Here is a 27,656-nt window from a genome sequence, read left to right as displayed (position 1 = left end):
TAACCTTAATACGGCTCCTTTGCCATTATATTTATATTTGAATAAAACACCCTAAGCCATGATGAAATGCTTTGTGTTTTAGTAAAATCTCTTACATCTTAGCATGTAGAAGAAGATAAAGGAGGTATAAGCTATGCAATAACATGTTGATTGTTAAAAAATGTCACATCATTTACCATACAAGCAGTAGATGTGATATCAAAAGAAGAGCAATAGAAACCCAAAACAGCTAAAAAAGTTTAAAGTCTTGCAAATGCGAAAGCTTTGGCTTGTCCATGCTGCACTCCTTTTGGTAATGCTCATGCACCTGTTAATATAGCAAAAGTTTCCTGTTGAACCAATTAATTCACATGCAAGGAGAGGGAAGAAATATGGAAGAAAGGAAAAAATTGTAAATTGAAGTCAGTACAGTTTGGCTCATTTCATTTTCATTTTGTATAAATTTGCTCTCAAGTTTTCAACATTTTAATAAATGAAGGTACTTGCACTTTTCAATAGTTTCAAAAGCCTAGTAAATGCATCAGAGTTAGAACAAATTGTAGTAAAATTACTGGTTTTATCCTGAAATGTGATGATTTTTACTAGATTTGATGGACTAATAGGGTTGCACTAATCCTAGCAATTTACTAGATTTACAGTATATCCTTATAATTTTATTGAGATTTTATTAACTTTCAATTTTATTAGAGTTTTAGGCTTCATTTAGGATGACTTTTTTATTGCTTTTTAAAACAACTTTTTAGAACAAAAATTAAAAATTTGAAATAAAAAGATGCTTTAAGAAGCAATAAAAAAACGGTCCCAAATGAAACCTTAATGGATTACTATGTTTCACCAACCCAAGTAATTTATGATAGTTAGGTAAAGACAGTGATGCTCAAATTTAGTCTCCAATGGAATACATAAAATAAGTTGGTATAGAAATGTAGGTGGTTGGTGCTAGGAGTGTAAGTGAGCTGAGTACGCTAGTGAGCTAGCTAGAACTCGATTCGTTAATGAGCTCATGAGGCTAATTTATCGAGCCACGTGTTCATGCTCAAGCATATACTCAAGCTCAGCCTGGAGGCTTCGACTCATAAGCTTGTCGAGCCACTCGTTTAAAATATAAATATATTTCAAATTCGAGATTGCCTACTAGTGGGCGTGCCCTAGCTTTAAAGGCTGGCTAGAGCTTTGTTTGAGACGGCTTTCTTACTGTTTCTTAAAATAATTTTCTAGTACAAAAATTACAATTTTTATATTAAAAAGATGCTTTAAGGAGTAAGATAACAATCCCAAACGAAGCCTAAATCTATCCAGTTAAAGCAAATTTAGGTGAACTGTTAAGGATTGTCTTCGGATAGAATGCAACTCTTTTATTTTTTTGCTGCAATTTATTTTGAAGAAGAATTTCATGATAAATTGACATACAAAGCACATAATCATAGATACTACTTTGTTTGATAACAATATAAAAGGGCTGCAATGCATGATAATATATTTCAAATATTCACCTGAAATAGGGTGTATGTTTAAGTATTTTGTTAATTTCATTTTCCCTAATACACTAAGTTCCCTAATTCTTTCTTGGCATGCAAAAAAGGAGGAGAATGTATTAGATATAAAATGTTATTGAGAGGGAGAAAGTGATGAGCATAAAATGATGCAAAAGGAAACCTCTATAGGCGATGTTTAAATGATGAACCTTAAATGTGCTACTGAGGGCAAAATGAAACCCATCTTGGCAATAGCTAAAGGATAGCCATAAATGTTCTATTGAGGGCAAAGGGAAATCTATGTAGGCAATCTTTAGAAGATGAATCATAAATGTTCAAGGTCATATAAATCTGTTTTTTTTTTTTCTTTATTCATCACTGATTTTGATGACACCAGATTATTTATCATAAGAATTAATGTCCCTTGAGATCAGCAGTTTCAGATTTACCTACTCTAGATATCTCCACTGAATGATATTTTTCTCAGGAAATCAAAAAATATATCATGTTAATGCTCTCTAAAGAGAGAAAAAAAAGAAGATATTTGATATATTTGTTTACAATTTCACTGATCTAGCTGCAGCACATTCAAAATGTTGTAAGGCACTCATATTACAAAAGAATTGACAAGCAAACTCTTATGTGAGCAAAGAGCTCTAATTCAAACAGTATGCTTCCAGATTCTTAGGTAGGGGTCACAAATTTAGGTCTGGAATATGACTCTTTTTTAACTAAATATTCACTAAACCTTTTTATGTAGTCAATTTATAACTAAATTTATACTCTCTTTACCTGTAATTGGTCTTATCTTACACCATACATTCGATTAATTAAATATTTAGGATTTCTATTATTTATGAAGCAATCACTGATGTGGACTTGATCTTGGTAGTCTATCAAGATGGGAACCATACAGCGACGATCAAAAAGAGCCTAATTTAGGTAGATTTCTCCTCCCTGCCCCCAAGGACCATGTAACCACAAATGATGAGCAGCTTCATCATTACTATTAGATCTGACGGGAGGCAACATTGAGCCACTTGACCCTCATGACAAGAGGTAGGGTGGTATATAGCTACCCTTTTAATGGCAGATTGACTGTACAATGATTGATGGTCTGGTTCGGAATCTGATTGTGAAACCCCTTAAATTCTTGAACATCGAGGCACTTTTTGATCTAATTGTTAAAATTTTATTAAGAAACTTCAAAGTTAAGAATGTTTGTGCAGGAGGAATCTTGGGATGGGTGACCTAAAAGAATGATGCACTAATGGAACAAACTCGTGAGGCCATTATGTCAAAATGGACAAACTCTTGATAGTTAAGAATTTAGATTGTTACAAAATGGTATCAAAGCAATAAACCAGTTGGAATATGAGAACAAATGTCATACAGGGCAAAGTGTTATGACATGAGGGTCACCTTTTGAACCTTGTATGGGACAAACTACTACATAATGGGAATAAGAGATATCACTTGAACTTGTAGGGGCCATCTCTAGAATCTTATATGCCTGATGGACAATTCTGGGATAAGGATACTGAAGAGGATGTTGGTTACTTAAGTGGAGAAGATTGTGAAATCCCTCAAATAAGGCTACCTATGATCATGCATAGGTTTGGAGGCTCTTTGGTCATGTTGACCATATGGATTGCCAGCTTACTTGGTCTTTTGGGTATTTATTAGTGGGCTTACATTTCTATATATGGGCTTGGCCCATTATTTCCTACTGTTTGGTGTTGGGGCTTGTTCGGCTGATTCCTGGTGGCTGTTTGGTTCCTTCCTTTGGGATATTTGGCTCTTCGGTTCTTGTCCCGATTTATGGTTCCTTTTGAAGTGGATTGTTCGGATTCTACATGGGGGGCTAGCTTTTGGTATGCTGGCTGCTTGGGTTCTGGGCTGGCCGAACTTTTTTTCCTTGGGATTTTCTCTGCTTTTTGGTTGGCTAGAAGGGGCGGCTGCTTTGGGGTCTTTTGGGCTTCTTTCCCTATTTATATGGGGTGATGACTGTTGATAAAGAGTGTGTTATGGAGTATCTTTTTGAAAGAAAACTTGAGGGTTTTTAGATAGCTTGCGAGCTATGTATTCCTTTCTCTTCTCCTCTCTGTAACTTCGTCTCGGACTTCTTATCTATTTCTTCTCTCCGTAAGTTTTCACCCCATTTGTATCTTTCCTCTCTACAAAAGGTTTGAGGTGTTGTTGGCCAATTGGTTGGCATTAAATCAAGTTTGCTGTGATGGACCACTGGTTGGCATGTACGTAAAGAGCACTCTAATTTACTATTTTATCGGTTACATGTGAGGTGACATTTAGTTGGTTACTCTGAGGGGATGTTCATTTTAATTTTAGTTTTGTTAAGTCTCTCCAAGCTTTTAAATATCGTATAAGTTGTATGTTTTGTCTTTGTATGTACAAGTTTTAGTCCAAGTATAAGTTGTGTTAGTTTAATTTTACAAGTTTGAAAGTCATATTGTTTAAGTTTGTCCTTAAAGTTGTTTTGGTGTTCTCCAACTTGCTTTTGGAGCTTGTTTTGTGTTTTATCTTAAATTATATGGAGTGCGTTTTTTGGCATTTTGCATATCGAGTTTCTTCCTATTGGTTGGGGAATTTTCTTGATTGCATCAAATATCGAAGCGCATTTTGATGTAATGGTTAGCATTTCATTAAGAAATGCCAAAGCTAAACGTGCTTGTGCAGGAGCAATCATAGGATGGGTGGCCTAATAAAAGTTACACTAATGAGACAAAAATGTGAGACAATTAGGCCAAAGTGAATAATATCTCGATAGTTAAGAGTTTGAGTTATTACAATAATTACATTATGGGATTGGTTTAGAGAGGTAATACGCCGCCTAGATGGACTCCTATTTAGAGAATTAAAATACTTTCTAAGTTAAATGATATATGTTTGATTACCATTAAACATCACAAACATTATAGGTGTTGAGGAGAGCATGAAATTGGAGATCTCCTAAACAATATTATGAAGCTTGTTATGTTCAAGTTATGTAGTTAAAATTTCTCCAATCAAATCTCAACAAGATATAATTGATATATCCCACTTGATGCATATTGGATTAAGATTTGTACATATATGATTAAATCCTTATTGCAGGCAATGTAAACTTTTGATATATTAATAATATATTTCTAAACTCATGCCTTGCTAGCAATATAAACAAAGCTTTAAAAAGACTTTTACAATCCACAAAAGCTAAAAAAAATTGAAAGGAGAAAAAGAGAAGGAGAGGGAGGGTTCAGTTCATCCGTAAAGAAAAAGGGGGATCCGGATGGCTTTAATTTAGTAACACAACAGTAAGAGTCCGATTCATGCCTTGACTATAGGAAAGAAGAATTCTGCCACATATTTCATCAATGGTTTCCACCTGACCTTCTTCAATTTTTATCACCTAAAACAAGAGGTTATATTCTCCCACAATTTGGCATTAATTATAATGTGTATTTTGAACTCATTAAAAATAACATGTGGATGCAATTTCAGTGTCAACTCTAAACCATATCTAAGAATAAATAAAAATTTATTGCTATACCCCATCTAAAACTTAATGGATCTATTTTATCAAATGTAGAGCTACATATATAGGTGGATCTCACTAAAGCATAGGAATTTACCTATGATGCACCGATACGGACACGGCGACACAAACATGGGACACGGGACAAGGCATTTTTTAAAAATATAGGACACGGGTGCGGCGTGGACACAGCATAATAATTTTTTAATATAATATATAGAAATTAAAGGAACATTATATTAAAAATGGCAAGCAAATTAAATCAAAGTCATGATAGCTTGTTTAGCTTATAACATAAAGATGTTTAGTACAAAAATGTCTAGTACAACTACAAAAATATAAGCAAAAAATTATTTAGCACAACATGAAGGTCCAACTACTCAATAGAGAGAATGATAGAATTAGATTTAGAGGTTGATCTTTGGCCTTCAATATCATTATAATTGAATATCATTGCTTCCAACTCTGGCTCATTTAGAGAAAGATTTGCAACCTCCAATAACCCCATATTATCAAGGCACTCGAACCCATCTCCAGCAACATCCCACATCTTGTTATCACCTGTCATATAAAGTGGGATTTTTCTTGATAGAAGATGAAGATTTGTATGCACATAAACTAAATCTTCAGTCCGTTGTGGAGTTATTTTATTCCTCTTCATTGATTGAATAAATGAGTATGTGCTCCAATTTCTCTCACAACAGGAAGATAATGATACTTGACCAAGAAGTTTTATTGCTATGGTTTGAAGAAGCGATGTTGAAGCTCCATGAATCAACCACCAAATTTTTGGATCCATCCTCCATCTATCAACCAAACATTCTTAATCATCAAAATTCTCTAAATATCCAAAGAACTTTTCAAGTTTTATATTAATTTTTCTTCTCTCCTCCTCATTTGGGAAATATCATTTCAAGCATACATTTCTCATATTTGACACTTCTAAATTTTTTTGTGGTGAGACACGTTGAGGGTCTTCTTGAAACCATTCTTTACTTGAATACCTTCAAATAATACAAAGCATATAAAATTATTTAATCATTTACCAAGAAATTTAAAATTAATTCAAAAGATGAATACAAATATACCTTGGATTTAATGAGTGGGCCAAACAATGCAGAGGTATGTTGCTTTTGGTCTACCTATCCTCAAGAATGGTATAGACAATACTCTAAAAACTTGAATCTTTATTATGTGACTTTCTTTCATGTCTGTATATAATTTCTTTCACTTTTATCAACATAGAGTCCCACATCTCATAAATCAAATGTAAGCATGATTTATCTGTGTCAGCCTCTCTCAACATGTCATAAATTGGATTAGTGAAAGCCAATATGTAATCTACATCATCCCACCACAAATCATCTAAGACATTTTCTTTCATATATCTTGTCTTCCCAACATCGTCTTCTCGATAACAAGACCACTTCTCACCAATCACCATAGATTGAAGGGCATTTTTTATTTTTTGTGAATCTTCTCAACATAATTATTATAGAGGCAAAACGAGTTTCAGCAACAGCTAACATTCTCAAATGTGAGAAATCATTAAACATTGAAAGTCTCATTGAGTGGTTCATAATGAAATTTCTAATCAAAACAACATCATCTTCAACCACTGTTATCTAATGACATTCAGCATAGATGATTTCATTTGCCTCTGTATTCTTTGCTGCACAAATATTTTTTAGCATGAATCCATAATGATTTCATCTGCCTCTGTATTCATTACATCCTTCAAAAGTTTTTCCTAACTTTGTAACATGAATCATAATGGCTTATTAATTTTTACAGATGGCTCTTTTGAACCACTCCCACCAGTACTAGTGCTCATTTTGCTTTTAAAATAACTGGTGAAATAGAAGAAATAAAGACTTATTGTAAAACAATTAAAAATTACCAAACAAAGTTAAAAAATAATTAAAGAACTATTGCATCAAGCGTTATGACTATCTGACTAAAAATAATTAAAAATTTGCAACTATGCCGGGGGTCCAAGGGGGCGCTGCCCCCTGGCGGTGTTCGACCTGTGAAAGCGCAACTAAAGTGCTTTTAAAGTGCACTTAAACGCAACAAAAGCACAGTTAAAGCGCACTTAAAACACACTTAAAGCGCACTTAAAGTGCAACAAAAGCGCAATTAAAGGGCATTAAATAAAAAAATTTATCGTACGAATAATTTTAATCCAAAACAAATAAAATACTTAAAAAAATATGCTCTTTTGATCACAAAGATACAGAATCATTAATAAATGAAGAGAAATAGCGAATAGAGAAAAAAATGATGAAATCAACTTACAGGTTTAAAAAATTTTCTACGGTTTAGCGTTAGCTTCCCTAAGCTGGGCCCAAAAACTAAGGAGGATGGCTTGCTGCTTACGATCGTAAAGGAAGACCAAGGGTATGATCTCCAACCGACCGCTGCTCACCCAATCGCTCGGGAAGACCACGAATACGAATAGGAATACGGAGTTAAGGAGAAGATGAAGACTCGGGCGTGAACCGACTAATATGAAATAGCGGGATTATGGTTTTTTATTTATTTAATTATATAACAGCCGGACACGCGTGTCGGACACGCGTGTCCATTTTATTTTAATTTTTTTTAAATGGGACACACTAGTGACGTGTCCGACACGTGTCCTCGCTGTGTCGGATGCGTGTCCGTGTCCGTGTCCGATACTGCATACCCTCTTAAAACGAAGTGTGAGTGCATCAGAGGGATTTACTTATATTTATGATATTATTAGTGTTTCTTTTCTCATATTTATTTATTTATTTATTTTTCATATTTGTATTAGTATCCTAACAATTAGTATCAAAGTTTCAATTTAGAAAGCTATCAGATCTAAACATGGAAGACAAAAAGATCAAAATTAACAAATTTGATGGCCAAAACTTAGGATTCTAAAAGATGTAGGTAGGGACATTTATACGAAACAAAGCTCGATCAATCATTAAGAGACTAAGCCACAATCAATAGAGCAAAAATAGTTAAAGTTTTTGGATAAAGAATCCTAGAGAATTATTTACCTACTCTTTAGTATGTGTGGGCTCTAAAAATTCAGCCCTTGTCTCCCCCGCTACTTTTAGGGGAGTTTTATCGAATTAAGTTCTTGGGTAAATTTTGGGAAGACATATGAGTTTGTAGATAAGACACTACCAAGAGATTTCGCCCTCATTTTGCGAGGACTTTATAATCTGAGTTCTGGTTTTCTATAGAAGCAAGCCCCTGTAGTTAATTACCCCTCCCAATCATGAGAGATAACTTTCGATTAAGGCTAGTCATCAAACGGATACATAGAAATACGCATATAGAAAATGGATACGTAGAAATACGCATATAGCATATAGTAGCAGCACGTGCATATTTACAATAGAAATTTTATCGTCTAGCACTTAAAGCAGATGGTAGGGAAATGGTTGATGGACCCGATCAAGATCCCATGGTTTTGTCGTCCTAAAACATCTAGGTCCCTAGTCTACTTAGTCAGAGGAGGCAGTTGACCCAACCTGACAGAAGGATCCTGGTCAGCAGCCATGGGCTGCTTCATCCAAGGACAACTTGTAGACATGGGGTGAATTTTTATCTAAGGGGACAAATTTGAATTCACCTTAACTAACAAAGGGCTTTATGCCCTATCGATCATATCCTATTAAGTCACATCTTAAGGATTTGATGCCGCTAAGAAAAATATTGGCTTTGGCCATAACCGTAATTTAGTTGTACCATTTGGCGACAAAACTACTCGGTTCAGAGGGCCTCAGGTCATAACCATTTATCCTGCGGTGTCATTTGATGACAAAACCGCCGGTTATAGGACACCTGCCACATCCTTACTAACAGGAAACTGTTTGAGAATAAATCCTAGTCATATTCTCGACCAAACATTAGCTCTTCGTGAGCTAGAGTAGTTTCCAATTTGTCCACCTAGGCAAACTATTGCGGATAATGGATGGATTTTATTTTAAGTGTTTTGATGATTCATTTCAATTTTAAATATTTGATTTTTTTTTTATTTTTGGGCATTTTGAAATATTTGAAATTAACCACTCCAATTGAGATCTGCATTCAATACGGCCATTATCGGGATGTTAATTTGCAATTATACATTATTGATTAGACTTTGTCGACTCTATCTACTGGTCGATAGAGAAATGGACCCATAGGCTTTATGTTTTTGCTGATGAATTTCTTTTGTCATAGACATTAAAGGTTTTATATGAACGTATAAAACATATATTTTGGTTGACACCTTAACCGTATATCTATTTGATAGTTCGAGTCATGTCAACTCCTATTTATCCATATAAAAGAATCGGTCTCAAACTATGTTCATTTAATGACCTGCGCAGCATTCCTAGACGTCATGTGTGTACCCATAACACACTCGTCGAGGCGCATGCGGGTTATGTGGTTGCACGTATCCCTTTTTTGTGTATCTATATGCATACATATTACAGTGCATGTGCGAGGACATTCTGGACATTTGACGGGTCTTCTTTCTGCTAAGACAACTTGTAGAGATTCATATTTGTTGTATCCCTTTATGTATTTGCCCGTGGATGACACATTGGCTGCACAACGGGCCTCCTACAATAGCTCATAGGAGTTTAGGTCTACTGCATGTAACTCACTTTTAGTTGCAAAGGGGATCGGCGTATTTGCCCTCCATTATGTGGTCGTCAATCAAAAAGACATTGCAACATTCATTGTTCACTGTTGCTTATCACTGTTGCATCTACGACACATCTTCCATTATTGTCGAAAAATGTTCACATTCATCACAGCTCTTCTTGCGTTGCACTTGCGGACAATACTGCATCCATTAAGCATCTCTTATAGTGGCCCACAGTTGTCTGTGCATGCTGCATCTCTCTTGTTTCTGCTTACAACTGATATATGGTGTGTAAGACGGTTCTCCTATGGCGGCTTGTAGACATTTGTACATGATGCACGTTGTACATCTTTATTGGTAGTAGAATAGTATATTCTCTTACTACCAAGTGGCACTGATCGTATGAAGATGACTTTTGCCTTAGACTTTCCAAGTACACTTTCGTTGTCTGTACATTGATGTTGGAGATTCAGTGTTGAAGAATTTAACACCAGTCCTTTCATATGTGTTAAATAATGAATTATTGCATATGCTTGCAAGCTAGTTCAGTATGTCGTCTCCCATTTGTGTATTTATTACAAATCTCTTTTTCATAAGGGAATTGTTGAATTTTATGAGCATATATTCATGTGCCCAATCATATGCATGCGGCCGCCTCTCCTTGTGCATCTGATAATCTCTTAATGTTGATTGAGAAGCTTCATGCTTTTGATCGCTGGTGCATCATTGCATCATTTACAGTATTCCCATGTTATGAGTGATAACACTGGACTTTAATGTTAACTGGAAAGCTATGTTCCAATTACCATAGCTTTCATGAGTCAATTGAAGCTTTGACATTATGACTTGTAAGTAGGTTGCCACATGTCTTACAAATCCCATTGACTTATTACTTAGGGATGAGTTAAATCCAATATTACAAGTCAATTGTCATGGTCCAAAGGCCCCCCCACATAATGGATTTGTAATCAAGCTATACTTTTAAAAGAAAATTTTTTGTTACTTGCAAACAAATTATATTTGCAAGTTCCTCGTCTTTAAAGATGCTTCTTCATATGCATGATAAACTTGATATCATATTCCTCAACATTTTTATTCCGATTAAAATGATCATTACAATTTAATTGATATTGTTTGAAATTTCATGTCAAACCTTACAAATTATTTAAGCATATATCTTTACTTGTTCATTTCCCTTTGATACTATCATTCATGAACTTAATTTTTTTATTAAGCTTTTAGTTCAAGTTTCTTATCAAATCCAATTCAAGTTCGATTTTTTTGTTCAAATCAAGTTCATAAGTCTCTTGTTGCAAGTTCTTTTTTGTTCCAATGTCCAAGTCCTTGTTCATCTCATTTGATATTCAAATCAAATGCAAGTCTAAGTCCCTTATTTTCACCAAAAATTTCGACAGCCTCCTGGTGTCTCCCCCTTTTAAGAGAAATCCCAAAACATAGCCTTCCCCTCCAATCTACATGAGTATTTCAGGTAGATGTCGGGTGACACCGCAGCTGCATTTTCTTCAATCCCCGTTAAGCTACATGAGCACTTAAGGGGCAACTATTAAAAAAAAGCACTCTTGTTTCCCCACGTACAAGTACTTAGTTATCATCCCTCTCACATTACGTGAGCGCTCTGGGGAATACCCACCTCGTCGCAAACCAATGTTTGAAATTGCATATTCGGGTATTGAGGCGTTTTTCATTCGTGAGGCGAGGCGTAAGCCTACTTCAGAGGCGTAAGCATCGAGGCGTTTTTTACTGGAATGGCGCAAAGGCGAGCCTCATATTGCTCAATTTTAAACCATGTCGCAAACTACGCATAGGTTTCCCTCCCCCGTGATATGTGAGCGCATAGGGAGATTTGTCAGCTTTTCGCAAGCATCGAGAGTGGAATTTTTAATTTAGACATTTTTTATACCTGCGCGATGGTTGGAGTCGACGACGGCGGCGATGAAAGACAAAAATATATTTCTTTTCCTCTTTTATTTTGAATTCTTTTTTTCTCTTTTTTTTTAGCTTTTCTTTTCTTTTTTTCTCCTTTTTTTTGAATAAATACACACACATATATATATAAATAACGACACGTACGCGAGATTATATATAATTGACTCTTATAACAGAGATAACATGAATGACAAATGATATTAACTTAACTAATTATAATGTCAATAGCTAAAGATGCTAACTTAATTTAACTACAATGTAAAAGTTAAAAAATATCACTTTATTAACTGTAGTAAGATACTAACTCAATGGCAACAACAATAAATAAAAACATAGGAAATTATAGTAATTAATTAAAGCAAAGGAATCTTACTATTTCACTTTTTATCTTTTTTTTTGTGAAGTATGTAAATGAATTCATGGATAGCAAGAAGTTGGTTTGACTCGTAGATAAGAAATTTCAATTTGATTTAACAAGATGCTCTTGAGAGAAATGACAAAAGAGAGCTGTTATAGTTTTGAAAGCTACTATGCTTCTTCTTTTTTTTACAAAAAGTCTTGTAGATCTCCACGTAAAGCAAGAGAGAAAAAACAAACAAAAGAAACTGTTTTAGAGTCAGAGATGAGTTCAGCTATTGCCTTTAAATGAAGAGTATGGGCTCGATTTAGCAGAGAAATGGAGTTATAAATCAGATGTGAAGAGGCTTCAGGTGGGAGCTGACAAAGCAACAAGTTGATTAGGATAGGTGTGGGATTATAATCCTTGCGGCTTGGGGCTTTTGTGGAGATCAACAGTGAGGGTGCAGGCAGAAGAGCTGTGGTTTTCACAGGAGGGAGGAAGAAGCTGGTGGTGGGTTTGATTATAGCTTTGGGAGAGAAAGGTTTGACCAGATATGCAAAATAGAGTAGGAGAACGACGGATAAGAGAAGGCTAAATCATGGCTTACTTTTAAGCTCAAGGAATGTCAGATCTTGCATGAAGATGACAGAGGGCTTGTATATGTAGTGGAACAGTGAGGTAGTTGAGGACGGTTGGTCTAGTTTCGATTTAGAGAAGAGAGGGATTGGGAGAGGATTTAACAAAGAGGGAATTGAGAGGTCGACGTATAGGGGCTGAAGGTTTGTGAACTCAGTGAAGATCGGACAACACTGTTGATGGGAGAAAGAAAGTTTTTTTTTTTCCTTTGAGAGTTTGAACATGAAGGTCGGCTGCAACAGGGTTTTGAGGGGAGTGGGGTTCTGAGAGACAGAGGTTTGTTGCCGTTTGGACAGGTCATAAGTTGGATCGCACATCTGGGTACTGGAGTTCGGCAAGAGTGAAGGATAGGAGATCCGAACAGAACTCTTGGGCATTCGAAGGTTTTCACAAATGGTTGAAGAAAATTGGGTTGAGTTTTACGGAGCGAGGCTTTTGAACGAGACAATCAAAGCTAAAAATCCAACATCTCATTCAGCTTCTCGTTTTAACGAGTGGAATAGTTCAGTCGAAGCAATCTACTATCAACAGGATTTACGGGCCTTGATAGGATTCGTCGTAGGATTTTGAGAGTTGATACGAGATAAGTATTAATTTGATTAGGATTTTTTGTTTAACTTTGGTTGAGTAATTTTCTTTAATTTTGCTAGCATAATAATAATAATAATAATAATAATAGCAAAGTCCTATTATTATTATACATTAATTTAAATTGATGACAATATTTCAATCGAATATAATTACTCTGATATGCGTGCATTTGGTCTTAAAATGTATGTAATCGTCTTTATTTGCTTGTCAATTTTGCCAAGTAATTTTCTTTGGAAGAATTGGCAGTGCATCTTAGGCATTGTTGATATTTTGATCGCAATGACACAATCCGTTTAGCGATCGGACCTTATTTGGGTAGTGTTGAGTCCAATTTTCCTTGAAATGTATGTTGTTACATTGGAACCGCCTTGATTTGCGTGCACAACTCGAATTGAATAAATTGACAATCAATTCAAAGTATTAGCAGCATTCTAAATGCAACGGCAAAGTCTGTTCGTTTATCGAACATCATTTGGGTGCCGTCAAGCATCATTTTTCTCAAAATTTGTGCTTTATCTTGAGATGCGTGTCGACCTTTTTGCACAATTTAATTTGAACAAATTGGTTATCATCCATAGGTATTTAGGATGTTTTGAATGCAATAACAAAGTCCATTTGCCAATCGAACTTTGTTTGATCCACGTCGAGGCATCTTTTTCTCAATATGCATACTATTGCCTCGTGATTCGCGTCAGCACCCCGGCCGATCCCAATTGACCAAATAAGATGTATATTTTGAGTTTCAATGACATTTAGGATGCAACGACAAAGTCCGCTCTGTGATCGAACATCGTTTGGGTGACGTCGAGGTCACTTTACCTCGATATATGTATCATCACTTTGAGATATGGGCCACCGATTCAAATGATCACAATTAAACGTTGAAAATATAATTCTTGAGTGTTGACGACGTTCCGAACACAACGGCGTGATCTATTTTGTGATCGGATGTCATTTGGGTATCAGTCGTTATCAATTTTGGGTGTCGGTCATTCCTTTAGATTGATCTTATCTGATTTGACTGCGAGTGGCCTCAACCTAAAAGAATTCAATGTCCTGATCGTAACTGTGTAGTCTGTTTGACAATTGGAGGTCATTAAACCATATAAGTAATATTTTTCGTCCAATTACGCGCCGCTAAATTTATTTGTTTTGCTCCCCTTGCACGTGTTTCATCATATATGGGTCAACAAATGCCCACCAACAAATGTGGTACGCGACTAGAGTGTATCATATTTGTTGACAGTCTTTTTAGAAGCTTTATTCTTCGTGCATTTGATTTATTAAATGATTACTAAAAACACTTTCCTTTTTCCCATATGAAGGAAAATATTCCGTTGGGAGTGGCCAGATAATTTGCCTTTGAGCGAGCCTAACAAGGACGTCATTTGGGAGACCATTGACAGACAACACCCTCAGGGCAGTGCTAGCGTTTGAGATAGATTAGAGTAGCACTAGGATATGTTACAGAGGCGAGATACCTTCCACAGATTCTTTACTCATTCCCCTATGCTTCCAGAGTGCACTGTAGGCTTAATAGAGTTCAACAATCCTAACAAGTGGGCTACTTATCTTTGATTGCAGTACGGGGAGTACCACATGTTGGAGAGTTATATGGTATAGGTTGGCTGGGGTACCTGTGACGTTCTAGTGCCAGCAACATATGTGCTTGAACTGGTTGGGCAGGGGAGCATACTTAGCCACCATTAGTTGCGGCCGTCATCTTTAGAGTGGCTACGAGGTTCTATAGTTGGACGGATTCATAGCCGGGTCAGCGGCTATGTTTATTGGGCCTATCACATCCTTTAGATGCACAAAGACACGTTTCAGAAGGCAAGAATTTATGAAGTTGTCTATGCCTCTTTGTTTTACTACAAACGTCTCCCTACTTCTTGAGCTCGTGATTTAGTTGAGTTCTGGGATGTTGGTCATAGCATTTGTTGGGTCGGAGCAGAGGAGCTCACACTTACACTTTCAAACTTGTAGATAGTCTCTGGGCTACCAATTTTTGGATATTTTTTTGAGGAGTGTGTTCCTCCAGACGAGCTGTTGTTTTGTCGGATTCCCTCAGCAGAAGATGAAAGGCGGGGCAGATGGATGTTATTAGATGTTTACCCAATACTTCTTCAGCACTACCATCGAGTGTATAGAGCCTTTGAGTTGTCAGCATGTGCTCGAGTCAGCATGCTTGTGGACGTCTAGATCCATAGTTTTCTTCAACACAATTACTTGACTACTGTTGGAAATTCACTTTATGACCCGTTCGACCTCGACTTACAGTGCGGTGCTCCATTTTCAGAGGAGACCATCGAGCTTTCTTTTGTTGCTAATCACACTTCTCCAGCGCTACCAGGTGTTAATGAGAACTTTTTTTGGTATGATTACTGGTCACCTGGCTCTATACATTTGTACCTTCGCTTAGAGCAAGGTTTATTCATTATAGTGTTCTTTTAGCTGCAAGTCAGTTGTTACAGGGGCAGCATCTTTCTTTGGCATCATTAGTGCTCGCTAGGATGTATAATCTCTATGCACCGCTTTTGAGGACACTTCGATTGAACTACGGGACTTGACCTTGCCATGGCACTACCTGTATCGATTGATTTACCTACACATACTTGGAGTCTTTTCTTGTTTGAGTGCCCATCATACTTCATAGAGAGAGGGTATCCCACTGTACTTCAGTTGTCGCAGCTTCTACTATTTTAGAGTCAGAGAGGATCTGTTTCTTTTTTCTTCGCCCCACAACTGGTCGATGATAGATTTTCCATGGTCTACCAACCAGATGCAGCCAGTTTACCACCCAATCTGAGGTGAATGATTGTAGATGGGGTCGACCACAAAGAGAGTCGTACTTTATTACAAAGGAGACAGAGTTTGTCAGTTGATAAGTACTTTATCAGCATGTGTCTAGGTTGGTTGTGTCACTGTTCAAGTAGTATGGTGACTTTGGAGGGCGACCAGACATACAGGGTGTCCAGACAGTTTGGGTTCTCCCAGGTTATAGCCTACGACGGACGGCCACTCGTCCCTGGAATTATAGATATACATCGCATGGACATCGTTCCATTAGAAACCCGCCTCTATGTTGTAGCTTTGACTTTGTTACACTTGCTAAGACTAGAGAAAGGTTCCAGTTTTCTTCTTGTTCCACTGTCCACTCACACAGGAGTTAGTTACACACAGCTATCCTGGGTACGGTTGTCTTTTGGACCTACTTTGAAGTATAGCGAGAGGAGCTATGAGAATCGAATACGATAGATTCGGTGGCGCCGCCATTCATAGATCCGAGTACTAAAGAAGGGAAAGAGAAGTACCTCTGTCACCAGTAGCCTTTGAAAGGACCCAGCGGGACCTATGTCCCCTCGAAGCCTCAAGCTCCTATACCCGGTGCTCGTGCCTCCTTGCGATGTGCTCCAAAACAGATCTGAAAGACAGTCATACGCAGAACATCTATGTGTAATTAACTCCCGTGTGAGTGGACAGTGAAGCAAGAAAAAAATTGAAACCTATCCCGAGCCTCAACAAGTGTAACCGAATCAAAGCTACAGCATAGAGGCGGGTCTCTAGCGGAACGATGTCCATGCGATATGTATTTATAACTCCAGGGACAAGTAGTCGTCCATCGTAGGTTGTGGCCTAGGAGAACCTGAACTGTCTGGCTATCTTGTTGAGATGGTAGCCCACCAAAGTCACCGTACTACATGAATGGTGACACAACCAACCTGAGTGCATGCTGATAAAGTACTCGGCAACTGACAAACTATGTCTCCTCTGTAACAATGTACACTTTCCTTTGTGGTCGACCCCATCTACAACAATTATTCCTCTCATATGAGGTGGTAAACAGATTGCATCTAGCTAGAAGACCAAGAAAAATCTGTCAACAACCAGGTGTGGGGAAAAAAAAGAGACGAATCATCTCTGACTCTAAAGTAGCAAAGTCTGAGATAACTGAAGTACAGTGATGTATCTTATCTCTGCAAAATACGATGGGCACTCCAAACAAGAAAATGCTCCAAGTATGTGTAGGTGAATCCATCTATGGTAATGCTATGGCAAGTTCAAGTCCCGCAGCTTATGCGAAGTGGCCTCAAAAGCGGTGTGTAGAGATTTATAGATCCTGACAAGTACTGCTGATGCCAGAGAAAGACGTTGCCCCTACGACAACTGAATCGTAACTAAAAGAACTATGTAACGAACAAACCCTGCTCTGAGTGAAAGTATAAAGGTATAAAGCCAGGTGGCCAAAAACCTTGCCAAAAGCAAGTCCTCACAAACACTCGGTAGCGCTGGAGAAGTGTGACCGACAATAAAAGAAGGCTCGGCGATCTCCTCTAAAAATGGAGCACCGCACAGCAAGCTGAGGCCGAAGTGATAATATGTATATCGAGGAAAAGGGACCTTAACGTCACCCAAATTACATCCGATCGCAGAACGGACTTCGTCGTTGCGTCCGGAATGTCATTGACACTCAAAATAAACACTTATTTGGTTAATTGGGATTTGTCAGGGTGGTGGCACGAATCCTAAGACAACAACATGCATATCGAGAAAAAGATGCCTCAACATGGACCAAACAAAGTCCGATTGGCAAACAGACTTCGCCATTGCGTTCAGAGGTCGATATAAATCCCGAGATAAAGCATAAATTTCAAGAAAAATAATGCTCGACGGCACCCAAATGATGTGCAATTAATGAACGAACTTCACCAATGCGTCCAGAATGCTGCTAATACTCTAAATTTATTATATATTTATTCAATTGGAGTTACGTACATAAATCGAGGTGGTTCAGATGTAATAACACGCATTCCGAGAAAAATTGACCTCAACAATGCCCAAATGAGGTCTGATCGCAAATCACACTACGCCGTTGCAATCGGAATATCAACAATGCCTAAAATGCATTATCAATTCTTCCAAAGTAAATTATTTGGCAAAATCGACACACAAATTAATAAGTAATTCTATTCGATTGAAGTACTGTCATCACTTTAATTTAATGGATAATAATAACAAAACTTTGTTATTATTATTATTATGCTAGCAGAATTAAAAAAAAATTACTCAGACAAAGTCAAACAAAAAATTTCAATCAAATTAATGCTTACCTCGTATCAACTTTCAAAATCTTGCGACGAATCCTATCAAGGACCATAAATCCCGCTGATAACAGATAGCCTCAACTGAACTCTTTCACTCCTCGTTGAAATGAGAAGCAGAGTGAGCTGCTGGATTTTTAGCTTTGATTGTCTCGTTCAAAAGCCTCACTCCATAAAACTCAACCCAACTTCCTTCAGTCGTTTACGAAAACCTTCGAGCACCCAAGAGTTCCGTTCGTATCTCCTATCCTTCAATCTTGTCGAACTCCAATAACCAGACGTGTGATCCACCTCTTTAAGACCCGTCCAAACGTCAACAAATCTCTCTCTCAAAACCACCCTCCCCTCAAACCCTTGTTGCAGTCGACCTTTACATTCAAATTCTCAAAGGAAAAAAAAATTCTTCATCCCATCGACGGTGCCATCCGATCTTCACTGAGTTAGCAAACCTCCAACACCCAGACATCCACCTCTCAATTCCCTATCCGCAAAATCCTCTCTCAATCCCTCTGCTCTATATATGCAAGCCCCATGTCATCTTCATGCAAGATCTGACCTTCCTTGAGCTCAAAAGTAAGCCACGATCCAGCCTTCTCTGATCTGTCATTCTACTCTATTCCACATATCCCGTCAAACCTTCTTCACCAAAAGCTCCAATCAAACCCACCAGTAGCTTCTTCCTCCCTCTTGTGAAGATCACAACTCTTTCGCTTACACCCTCACTGCTGATCTCCTCAAAATTCCGAAGATGCAAGCATTATAACCCCACACCTGACCCAGTCAACTTGCTCCTTTGTCTGTTCCCACCTTAAGCATCTTTCCTTCTGATTTACACCTTTGTTTCCCTGCTAAACTGAGCTTATAGACTTTATTTAAAGGCAATAATTGAACACACCTCTGACTCCACAGCAATTTCTTCTGTTTGACTTTTCCCTCTTGCTTTACGTAGAGATCTATAGGGCTTTGTGTAAAAAGAAAAAAAGAAAAAGGAAAGCATAATAGCTTTTAAAACTATAGCAGCTCTTTTATGTCCTTTCTCTCAAAAGCATCTTGTCAAATCAAATTGAAATTCACTATCTAAGAGCCAAACCAACTTCCTTGCCATCCGTGAATCCCTTTACATACTTTAAAAAAAAGTGAAATAGTAAGATTCCTTTGTTTTAATTAATTACTATAGTTTCTTATGTTTTTATTTATTGATGTTGTCATTGAGTTAGTATCTTACTGTAACTAATAAGCAAATATTTTTTTAACTATTTTTCATTGTAGTTAATTAAGTTAACATCTTTAGCTATTGACATTATAATTAATTGAGTTCATATCATTTGTCATTTGTGTTATCTCTGTTATAAGAGTCAATTATATATAAGATTGCATATGTACCATCGCGCAGGTATAAAAATTTTCTAACTTAAAAATCCTACTCTCAATGCTTGTGACGAGCCGGTAAACCTCCTATGCGTTCACATATCACGCGGTGGGGGGTTGCGAACCGGTGCGACACTTGCGGCGAGATTGGTAATTCCCGGAGCACTTAAGTAGCATGAGGGGGATGAAAACTAAATACCCGTACATGAGGAAATAATTGTTTTTTTTTTAAAGATGTCAAAGACCCTTAAGCACTCATGTAGCGTAGCAGGGATTGAAAAAAATGCAGCCACGATATCACCCGACATCTATCTGAAGCGCTCATGTACTGTGGAGGGGAAGAATGTCACTTCATTTTTCCCCTAAATAGGAAAGATGCTGGGAGGCTGCCAAATTTTTTTGCGAAAACAGGGGACATAGACTTGCATTTGATTTGAATATAAAATGAGATGAACAAGGACTTGAACACTTGAACAAAAAAGAACTTGCAGCCTGAGACTTATGAACTTGATTTGGACCAAAACTCGTACTTAAATTGGATTTGATAAGAAACTTGAACTAAAAGATTAACAAAAAAAATGAAGTTCATGAATTATAAGAATGATAAGATCAAAGGGAAATGAATAAGTAAAGATCTATGCATAAATAATTTGCAAGCTTTGACATGAAATTTCAAACAATAACAATTAAGTTGTAATGATCATTTCAATCGGAATAAAAATGTTGAGGAATATGATATCAAGTTCATCATGGATATGGAGAAGCACCTTTATATAGACAAGGAACTTGCAAATGTAATTTAGTTGCAAGTAACAAAAAATTTACTTTTAAAAATATGGCTTGATTACAAAGCCATAATGTGGGGGGACTTTTGGACCATGACAATTGACTTGTAATATTGGATTTAACTCATCCCTAAGTAATAGTCAATAGGATTTGTAAGACATGTGGCAACCTACTTACAATATGATATCTATTTCAACAAGCACCAAAGCACCATAGAGGAACTCTCCCAATATATGAAAAGCCTTCCACAATCAATAAGATATATATAATGGAAAAAGATTTTTAATCTCAAGATTTCAAAAATAGCTTCAATTTGCCATCATATTATCAAGTTCAACTCAACCATGACATAGTTGAACTTCGTGAACATTAAGTTCAACAAGGAGACCCAAGATTGGCATAACCCTATAATGAAAGAATACATAAAGAAGACTGAAAAAAGCTTAAAGTAAAGAACGAACAATGAATGTAATCATGGAAAACATTAATGATGCACTGATACTCATGCAGATTATCCCATGGAGATATTGGATAAAAGTGTGCCTTTGCATTCTTCTCTAGATGAAGATTTGCTTACAAATTATTACACATGGAATTATGGCAAAAAATTCTTTATTAATGACAATCACTTTAATATAGGAGAGATAAGAAACATTATAATCATAAAAATAAATGAAAAACACTTGGAAGCCATACAAAGTTAGGCATATCCCAGACTTGAGGACTTGATCTCATCAGGCGGCTAGATGCCATGCCATTTTCAATATAGATCCAAATTGTTTAGAGTGATTGTTTAGTTTTTGGGAATAACTAGACATGTCATAATGAGAAGCTACACTCCTTTTTAAAATCAAAGAGTCATTCACTTCCAAATAAAATACATACAACTAAGTACCACTAGATATCTAATTAGCATGAAGGAGGCTACCTATAGCTCGTTGAGATCAATGGAGCTAGAAAACCCCATCAATATGCTCACAAAAGTGGTGTCGGATTAATGATGAGGTTTTGCAAAGCAAGTCTCCGTTAAACTCCGTGAAAGATAATTTGAAAGTGTTGTACAAAGTGTTATTTAGAAACTGACCACTAAGAAAAGTGTCAAAACTTTTCTTATTAAATCTCTAAAATATATGATTAAGATTGCTTACTTTTTGTAAAATATTAGATTGAGAATTGCAAATATATAGTTAAACCTCTATTGTGAGCTATGATATATTTTGTTGTATTTAATAGATCTTGTAAAATTTGGATGCATCTTGTAATTAATTATATATTTTCACACTCATGCCTTGTTACGACTATAAGTAGACTTTGAGAAGGGAAGAAAAGTGGATAAGAAAAAAGTCAGGTTCGCTTCATCAAAAAAGAGAAATGGAGGCTCCGTTGACTTCCATTCAACAACACAATAATTGGTGTTTGAAGAGTGTCTTTTTTGTGGGATGAAAGAAGTTTTCAATAGCTTTGTTCATTGTCTTCTTCTTTATATGCTCCAGTTTTTGCCTCCTACAATAGAAGATTGTGTTCCCTGACTATTAAGCATCAAAGATAGGTGCATGATGCCCTCTTTCTTAAGTATAGAAAATTGACGCCATTTCGTAAAGTGGTAAATATAAATCAGCTTTATGTACGAAAATAAATACTTGACGAAACCATTTTGAAACTTAGTAGAACTATTTGATATTTATGCAATCCTGAGGTATGTGGGTCTCATTGAAGCACGTTAATTTGAATATCTTATGTTTTTCATATCTATTGTGTTTTTTCTCTCATTTTCAATTGTGTTTAACTTGAAATTTTATTACTATCCAAACCTAATGGTGCCTATCATAGTAAAAGCAATAAATAGTTACAATCCCAAGTAGGCATGTTAGAGGCTATGACCACTTATTAGCATTACCTTGTAGTCATATGGGTGGCAAAAAGATGCTCCTTTATTGCCAAAGCAACCCATGATTGCGCTTCTGCTTTGATAAGCCAAGGCTATAGGCTTTGCTAGAGGTGGCAGTTGTTATGGTTATCGGTTGGTTGGATGCGGTACTGCCAAGGCTAAAAAGGACCTAAAGTGACCTCTTAATCTCAGACTAAGTTTGGGATGGCCTTGCATGAGCTAATTAATGATTTGTATCGAATTGAACAAGTTCACATCAAGTCAATTTCGACTAGTTTTTTATCTAAATGGAACCACCTAGTCATCGTGCTGATGTGTGTATTTTTTGTTACTTTGTCACTGTTTGCCTCCTTGTTGATTGAAAATATATATTTCAAATACATATAGGAACTATGTAATGATGCTTAGTTTAATATGAGGTGTCATTACGCCATGTCGATGCATCCACACAAACTAATATTAATTTCTCAATCTAAGTTGTTATATAAGCTCACTGCTTCATATCCCAACTTTAGAGTATATATGCTTTAAACTCCATAATAGTTAAGAAGGTGATACAAATGAATGGTTTCTGAATAACCCGGAACCTTTATTGGCATTATAAAAGCATTTAGCATTAGTACAAAGGTTATTCAACTATTGCATGTAAAAGCCAACCACAAGCTTTCTAATCTGAAATGTGTGCTGGGCTAAAGACAAATATGCATGGTTTATAAATTGCGAATTGGAAACCCGCCTCAAAGCTCATCTCAATGTGATTAGAAAAAAAAAAAGACAATGAAGCGTACACCTCACACTAACCAGATGAGGCTTACAACTCAGTTGAGGTGAGGCGCACCTCAAGGCATACTCTAACATAATTTTGAAGAGATGTAAGACTTGAAAATTATGGTTTAAGTATATTTAAAATTTAAATTTAGAAACTTTTTTATATAATTAAATATATTCACTATACATAAATCAAATCAAAATTTAAAAAAATCACAAAACCTCAAACTCTCAACCACAAACCGCAAAACCCTTACACCCATACCCAGCTCTACTATATCGCCATTGCTATTTTGTCTCCGTCTAAGGCCTCCTTTATTGATATTGGAAACTCATTTATTAGTTTTAGTATGAGAAAGAAGAGAAAACAATTAACTACAATAATGATTTTAATGGAAATCATTTAAGTAATGATAGTAAGAGAATTTTAAATTCATAAAATGTGAAATTAAACTACTTTTTTATATTGAATAGAGAGTGGGAGAGACTATTTATCTAGCATTGGTTATAATCTATGATGCACCGACACGCCTCGTAAAGAGGGTATGCAGTGTCGGACACGTGTCAGACATGGACACGGGTCGGACACGACATGGACACGTGTCCGACACAGCATTGGAGTGTCGCAATTTAAAAAATTAAAATTAAAATCGGACACGCATGTTCAGTTATTAAATGATAAAATTGTTCGTTCTATTTAGCCTTTTCCACGAACTAGAAGCCCTATTAGGGCGGACCGGGAGAGCCGACGCCAAACGGAGCCCGTTGCCTTCACCTCCCGTTCCTTCGTCATCTCTGCTTGAGTCGAGGCCAAGCAGAGCTCGTCTTTCCCATTCCATCATTCTTGATTTTTGCAGTCATCCGAGGCAAAGTTCGCAATCGAGGCCAAACAGAGCACCTTCTACGTGCAAGAGAGCCAAGACCTATAAGTGAATTTCTTCATTTCTTCTCTTCATTGTTGAAAAGCCTAATGTACATGCTCGGTACCGCTCAGTACATGCTCAGTACTGCTAGGTACATGCTCGGTACCACTCAGTACATGCTCGGTACTGCTCAATATATGCTCGGAACTACTCAGTACATGCTAGGTACTGCTTAGTACATGCTCGGTACTGCTCAATATATGCTCGGTACCACTCAGTACATGCTCGGTACTGCGCAATATATGCTCGGTACAGCTCAGTACATGCTCAGCGCTCCCCCTTGACCCTGCGACCTGACCGGGAAGGTCGAAACCTACCAGGGGCTGCGCCCCCTTGAACCCCGGCAGACCGGTATATTGTTGTATTCATGTTGTCTTATTATTAGGATATTTTGATTTCACTTCATATCAATTTAATTTAATGTATTCATATGTATGATTGGTTTGTTAGCAAAATAAGTTGTGCTGCTGATTGGAGTGGATTAGGTCAAGGTTCAAAAGAGTCATCTGTAGAAACTGATAAGCCGTTATGGATTCATGTTATAAAGTTAGAAAAACATTTGAAGGAGCAGGGAATGTGTCATTCAAATACAATTATTGTGGTGGCACCTACAAAGGATTTTATTCTAGGGTGAAGGCACATCTACTTAAAATTTCTGGCCATGAAATAAAAATGTATCCTAAGATTACTACATCGCAGTTGATTGAAATGAACAGACTAGTTGATGAAGCTGAATCTAGGATCCAAAGTACACTCCCTAAAGAGATATCTTTGCCATCTACTCATGGCTCATCCCACACTTCTTCCTTATCTGTGAGAGTTGATCAAGTTTTATCATTTAGAAGTGAATGATATGAAACAAAGAAAAGAAAATGAGTAGCCAGTAGTCCTCTAGAGAAGGCTTTTAATTTGCAGCAACGAGAAGATATGGATGGTGAAATAGTAAGGAAATTTTTTTCAGCGGGACTTCCTTTCAACCTTGCAAGGAATCCTCATTATAAAAATGCATTCATTTTTGCATGTAACAACAACCTCGCAAGATATGTTCCACCTGCTACAATGCATTAAGATCGAAATTATTGGAAAGAGAAAGAGCATATATTGAGACATTGCTTGAACCAATAAAAGGAGTGTGGAAAAAAAGGTGTTAGTTTGGTGTGTGATGGTTGGATAGATCCTAAAAGAAGATCCCTTATTAATTTCATGGTCGTTACAGAGAATTATCAAATATTTATTAAAGTAGTGAATTGTGAAGGAGAATACAAGGATAAACATTTTATTGCCAATTTGATTAAAAAGGTGATAGTTATGATTGGGCCTTCAAATGTTGTGCAGGTTATTACAGATAATGCACCGGTGTATAGAGCTGCAAGATTATTGGTGGAGCAAACTTATCCCCATATATTTTGAACATCCTGTGTTGTGCACACTTCAAATCTTGCTCTAAAAAATATTTATGCAGCAAAGAATACATAGGCTAATGAAATCATCTATGCTGAATGTCATTGAATAACAGTGGTTGCAAATGATGTTATTCTGATCAGAAATTTTATTATGAACTATTCGATGAGATTTTCAATGTTTAATGATTTCTCCTACTTGAAAATATTAGCTGTTGCTGAAACTCGTTTTGCATCTATAATAATCATGTTGAGAATATTCAAACAAATAAAAAATGCTCTTCAATCTATGATGATTAGCGAGAAGTGGTCTTGCTATCGAGAATATGATGTTGGGAAGGCAATATATGTTAAAGAAAATATCTTAGATGATTTGTGGTGGGATAATGTACACTACATTTTAGCTTTCACTGATCTAATTTATGATATGTTGAGAGAGGCTGACACAGATAAATCATGCCTACATTTGATTTATGAGATGTGGGACTCTATATTAGCAAAAGTGAAAGAAATTATATACAGACATGAAAGAAAGTCACATGATGAAGACTCAAGACACGGGGATTTAGTTTATGTGCATACAAATCTTCGTCTTCTATCAAGACAAACCCCGCTTTATATGACAGGTGATAACAGGATGTGGGATATTGCTGGAGATGGGTTCGAGTGCCTTGATGATATAGGATTATTGGAAGTTGCAAATCTTTCTCTAAATGAATCAGAGTTGGAAGCATTGATATTCAATGATGATGATATTGAAGGCCAAAGACCAACATCTGAATCTATTTCTATCATTCCCTCTATTAAGTAGTTGGACCTTCATGTTGTATTACATAATTTTTTGCTTATATTTTTGTAGTTGTATTAGACATTTTGTATTAAACATCTTTATGTTATAAGCTAAACAAGTTATCATGAAATTGATTTATTATTGATTGTCATTTTTACTATAATGTCACCGTAATTTCTATATATTATATTAAAAAATTATTATGTCGTGTCCACGCCGCACAGGTCTCCTATATTTTTAAAAATTGTCGTGTCTCGTGTCTCGTGTCCGTGTCGCCGTGTTCGTGCATCCTAGGTTATAATCTTGTATGATTTTTAATGGTCTTATTTTTGACATTTTATTATCATACTTTAGTATCTGTCTTACTTTGATATTAGTATATTACTTATTATTTTATATTTTTTTATTAATGTATAGTTTAATTATGAGGCTTATGTCTCAAAAATGCCTTGAGGCTTACACCTCGCCTCAAAGGAAGAAAATGTCTCAATTCCTCATTGCACAATTTTAAACCTTACAAATAAGATGCTTGAGCGAAAAGACAAATATTTTACTTGAATGTCTAATTCCTTATCTTGCATTATATACTTAGATGCAATCACTTGTTGGACATAATTACATAAGCCATGGATTTGAACAAGTGAAACAACCAATTTGCAAAGCAGGAATAAGATTACTTATATCTACCCCTTTCAGCCCTTCTATATCATGTAATGATGAGAACTGCATACGTTTTGATTCTCATAAAGGCAAAAAATAAGAAATTGATCTCAAAAGTTCAAATCATAACCCCCAAAATCAAATACGCTTATATGGCCAACAACAGACACAAATCCATTCACGCATTTCATCAAACAAATGGAAAGCATTCTACGATTCCAAACTTCCAGGACGGAAAAGTAAAATAATAGACAAAAGAAGAAAATCTAGGTTCTTTCCCTTCTTACTCTGCATCCGCCGCTTCCTCCTGCTCAACCTCATTCTGGAATTGGCGATTTCCCCTGAGACTGGAGCGGAAGGTTGAGGATCGAAGAGGGGAGAGGCTCTTCGGTCTTGGGAGCATTGCGGGAGGGAACAGGAATGGCGATGAAGGTTTTAGTCTTGCTGATAGGGCGAGACTGCTCGAGCTGGACGAAATCCCCGACCTTGAACTTGTTATCGGGGTCATGAGCCTGATACTTCTTCTTCTTGCGGACACGGCGCTTGTACTTGGGGTGAGGCGCAAGGCGAATGACTTCCACGGCCACGGTCTTGTCACTGGTGGCGCACACCACCCTACCCTGGAGCTTCTTCATGGCCTGAATGGAGAGAGAGGAGGGAGCTGGAGGAGGAGAGGGGAAAGAGGTGATGTGGAGTTTGCGAAGAAGAGGAGTGGAGCCATTGAGGAAATTTGAAGGGTTGGTTGTGAGAGAGTAAGGGGCTTTCAGGAATGAGCCGGAGGAGAGCAGCATGGCTGCGGACAGGGAAATAGAGATAAGGAGTGTGTAGG

General features: G+C 36.8%; 1 protein-coding gene across 3 annotated transcripts; it reads right to left on the bottom strand.

Moving 5' to 3' along the window:
- LOC110112052 (30S ribosomal protein S17, chloroplastic) lies at positions 1-27,656 on the bottom strand. 3 transcript variants are annotated; one of them, XM_020844140.2, is made up of 2 exons: positions 27,115-27,656; positions 1-329 (listed from the first exon to the last, which is right to left on the bottom strand). In XM_020844140.2, the coding sequence occupies exon 1, from the start codon at positions 27,616-27,618 to the stop codon at positions 27,145-27,147; it is 474 nt and encodes a 157-aa protein (XP_020699799.1). In that variant the 5' UTR covers positions 27,619-27,656; the 3' UTR covers positions 1-329; positions 27,115-27,144. The 3 variants fall into 3 exon arrangements, with proteins under 3 accessions (XP_020699799.1, XP_020699791.1, XP_028556936.1); XM_020844132.2 differs by having other exon boundaries at positions 1-307; XM_028701103.1 differs by lacking the exon at positions 1-329 and adding an exon at positions 4,609-4,884.

Source organism: Dendrobium catenatum, unplaced genomic scaffold, assembly GCF_001605985.2.
Source record: "Dendrobium catenatum unplaced genomic scaffold, ASM160598v2 fragScaff_scaffold_1638, whole genome shotgun sequence".
In the NCBI taxonomy this organism is placed as follows: domain Eukaryota; kingdom Viridiplantae; phylum Streptophyta; class Magnoliopsida; order Asparagales; family Orchidaceae; genus Dendrobium; species Dendrobium catenatum.
The sequence above is the reverse complement of the archived record's forward strand: the minus strand, read 5'-3'. Positions and strand labels throughout refer to the sequence as shown.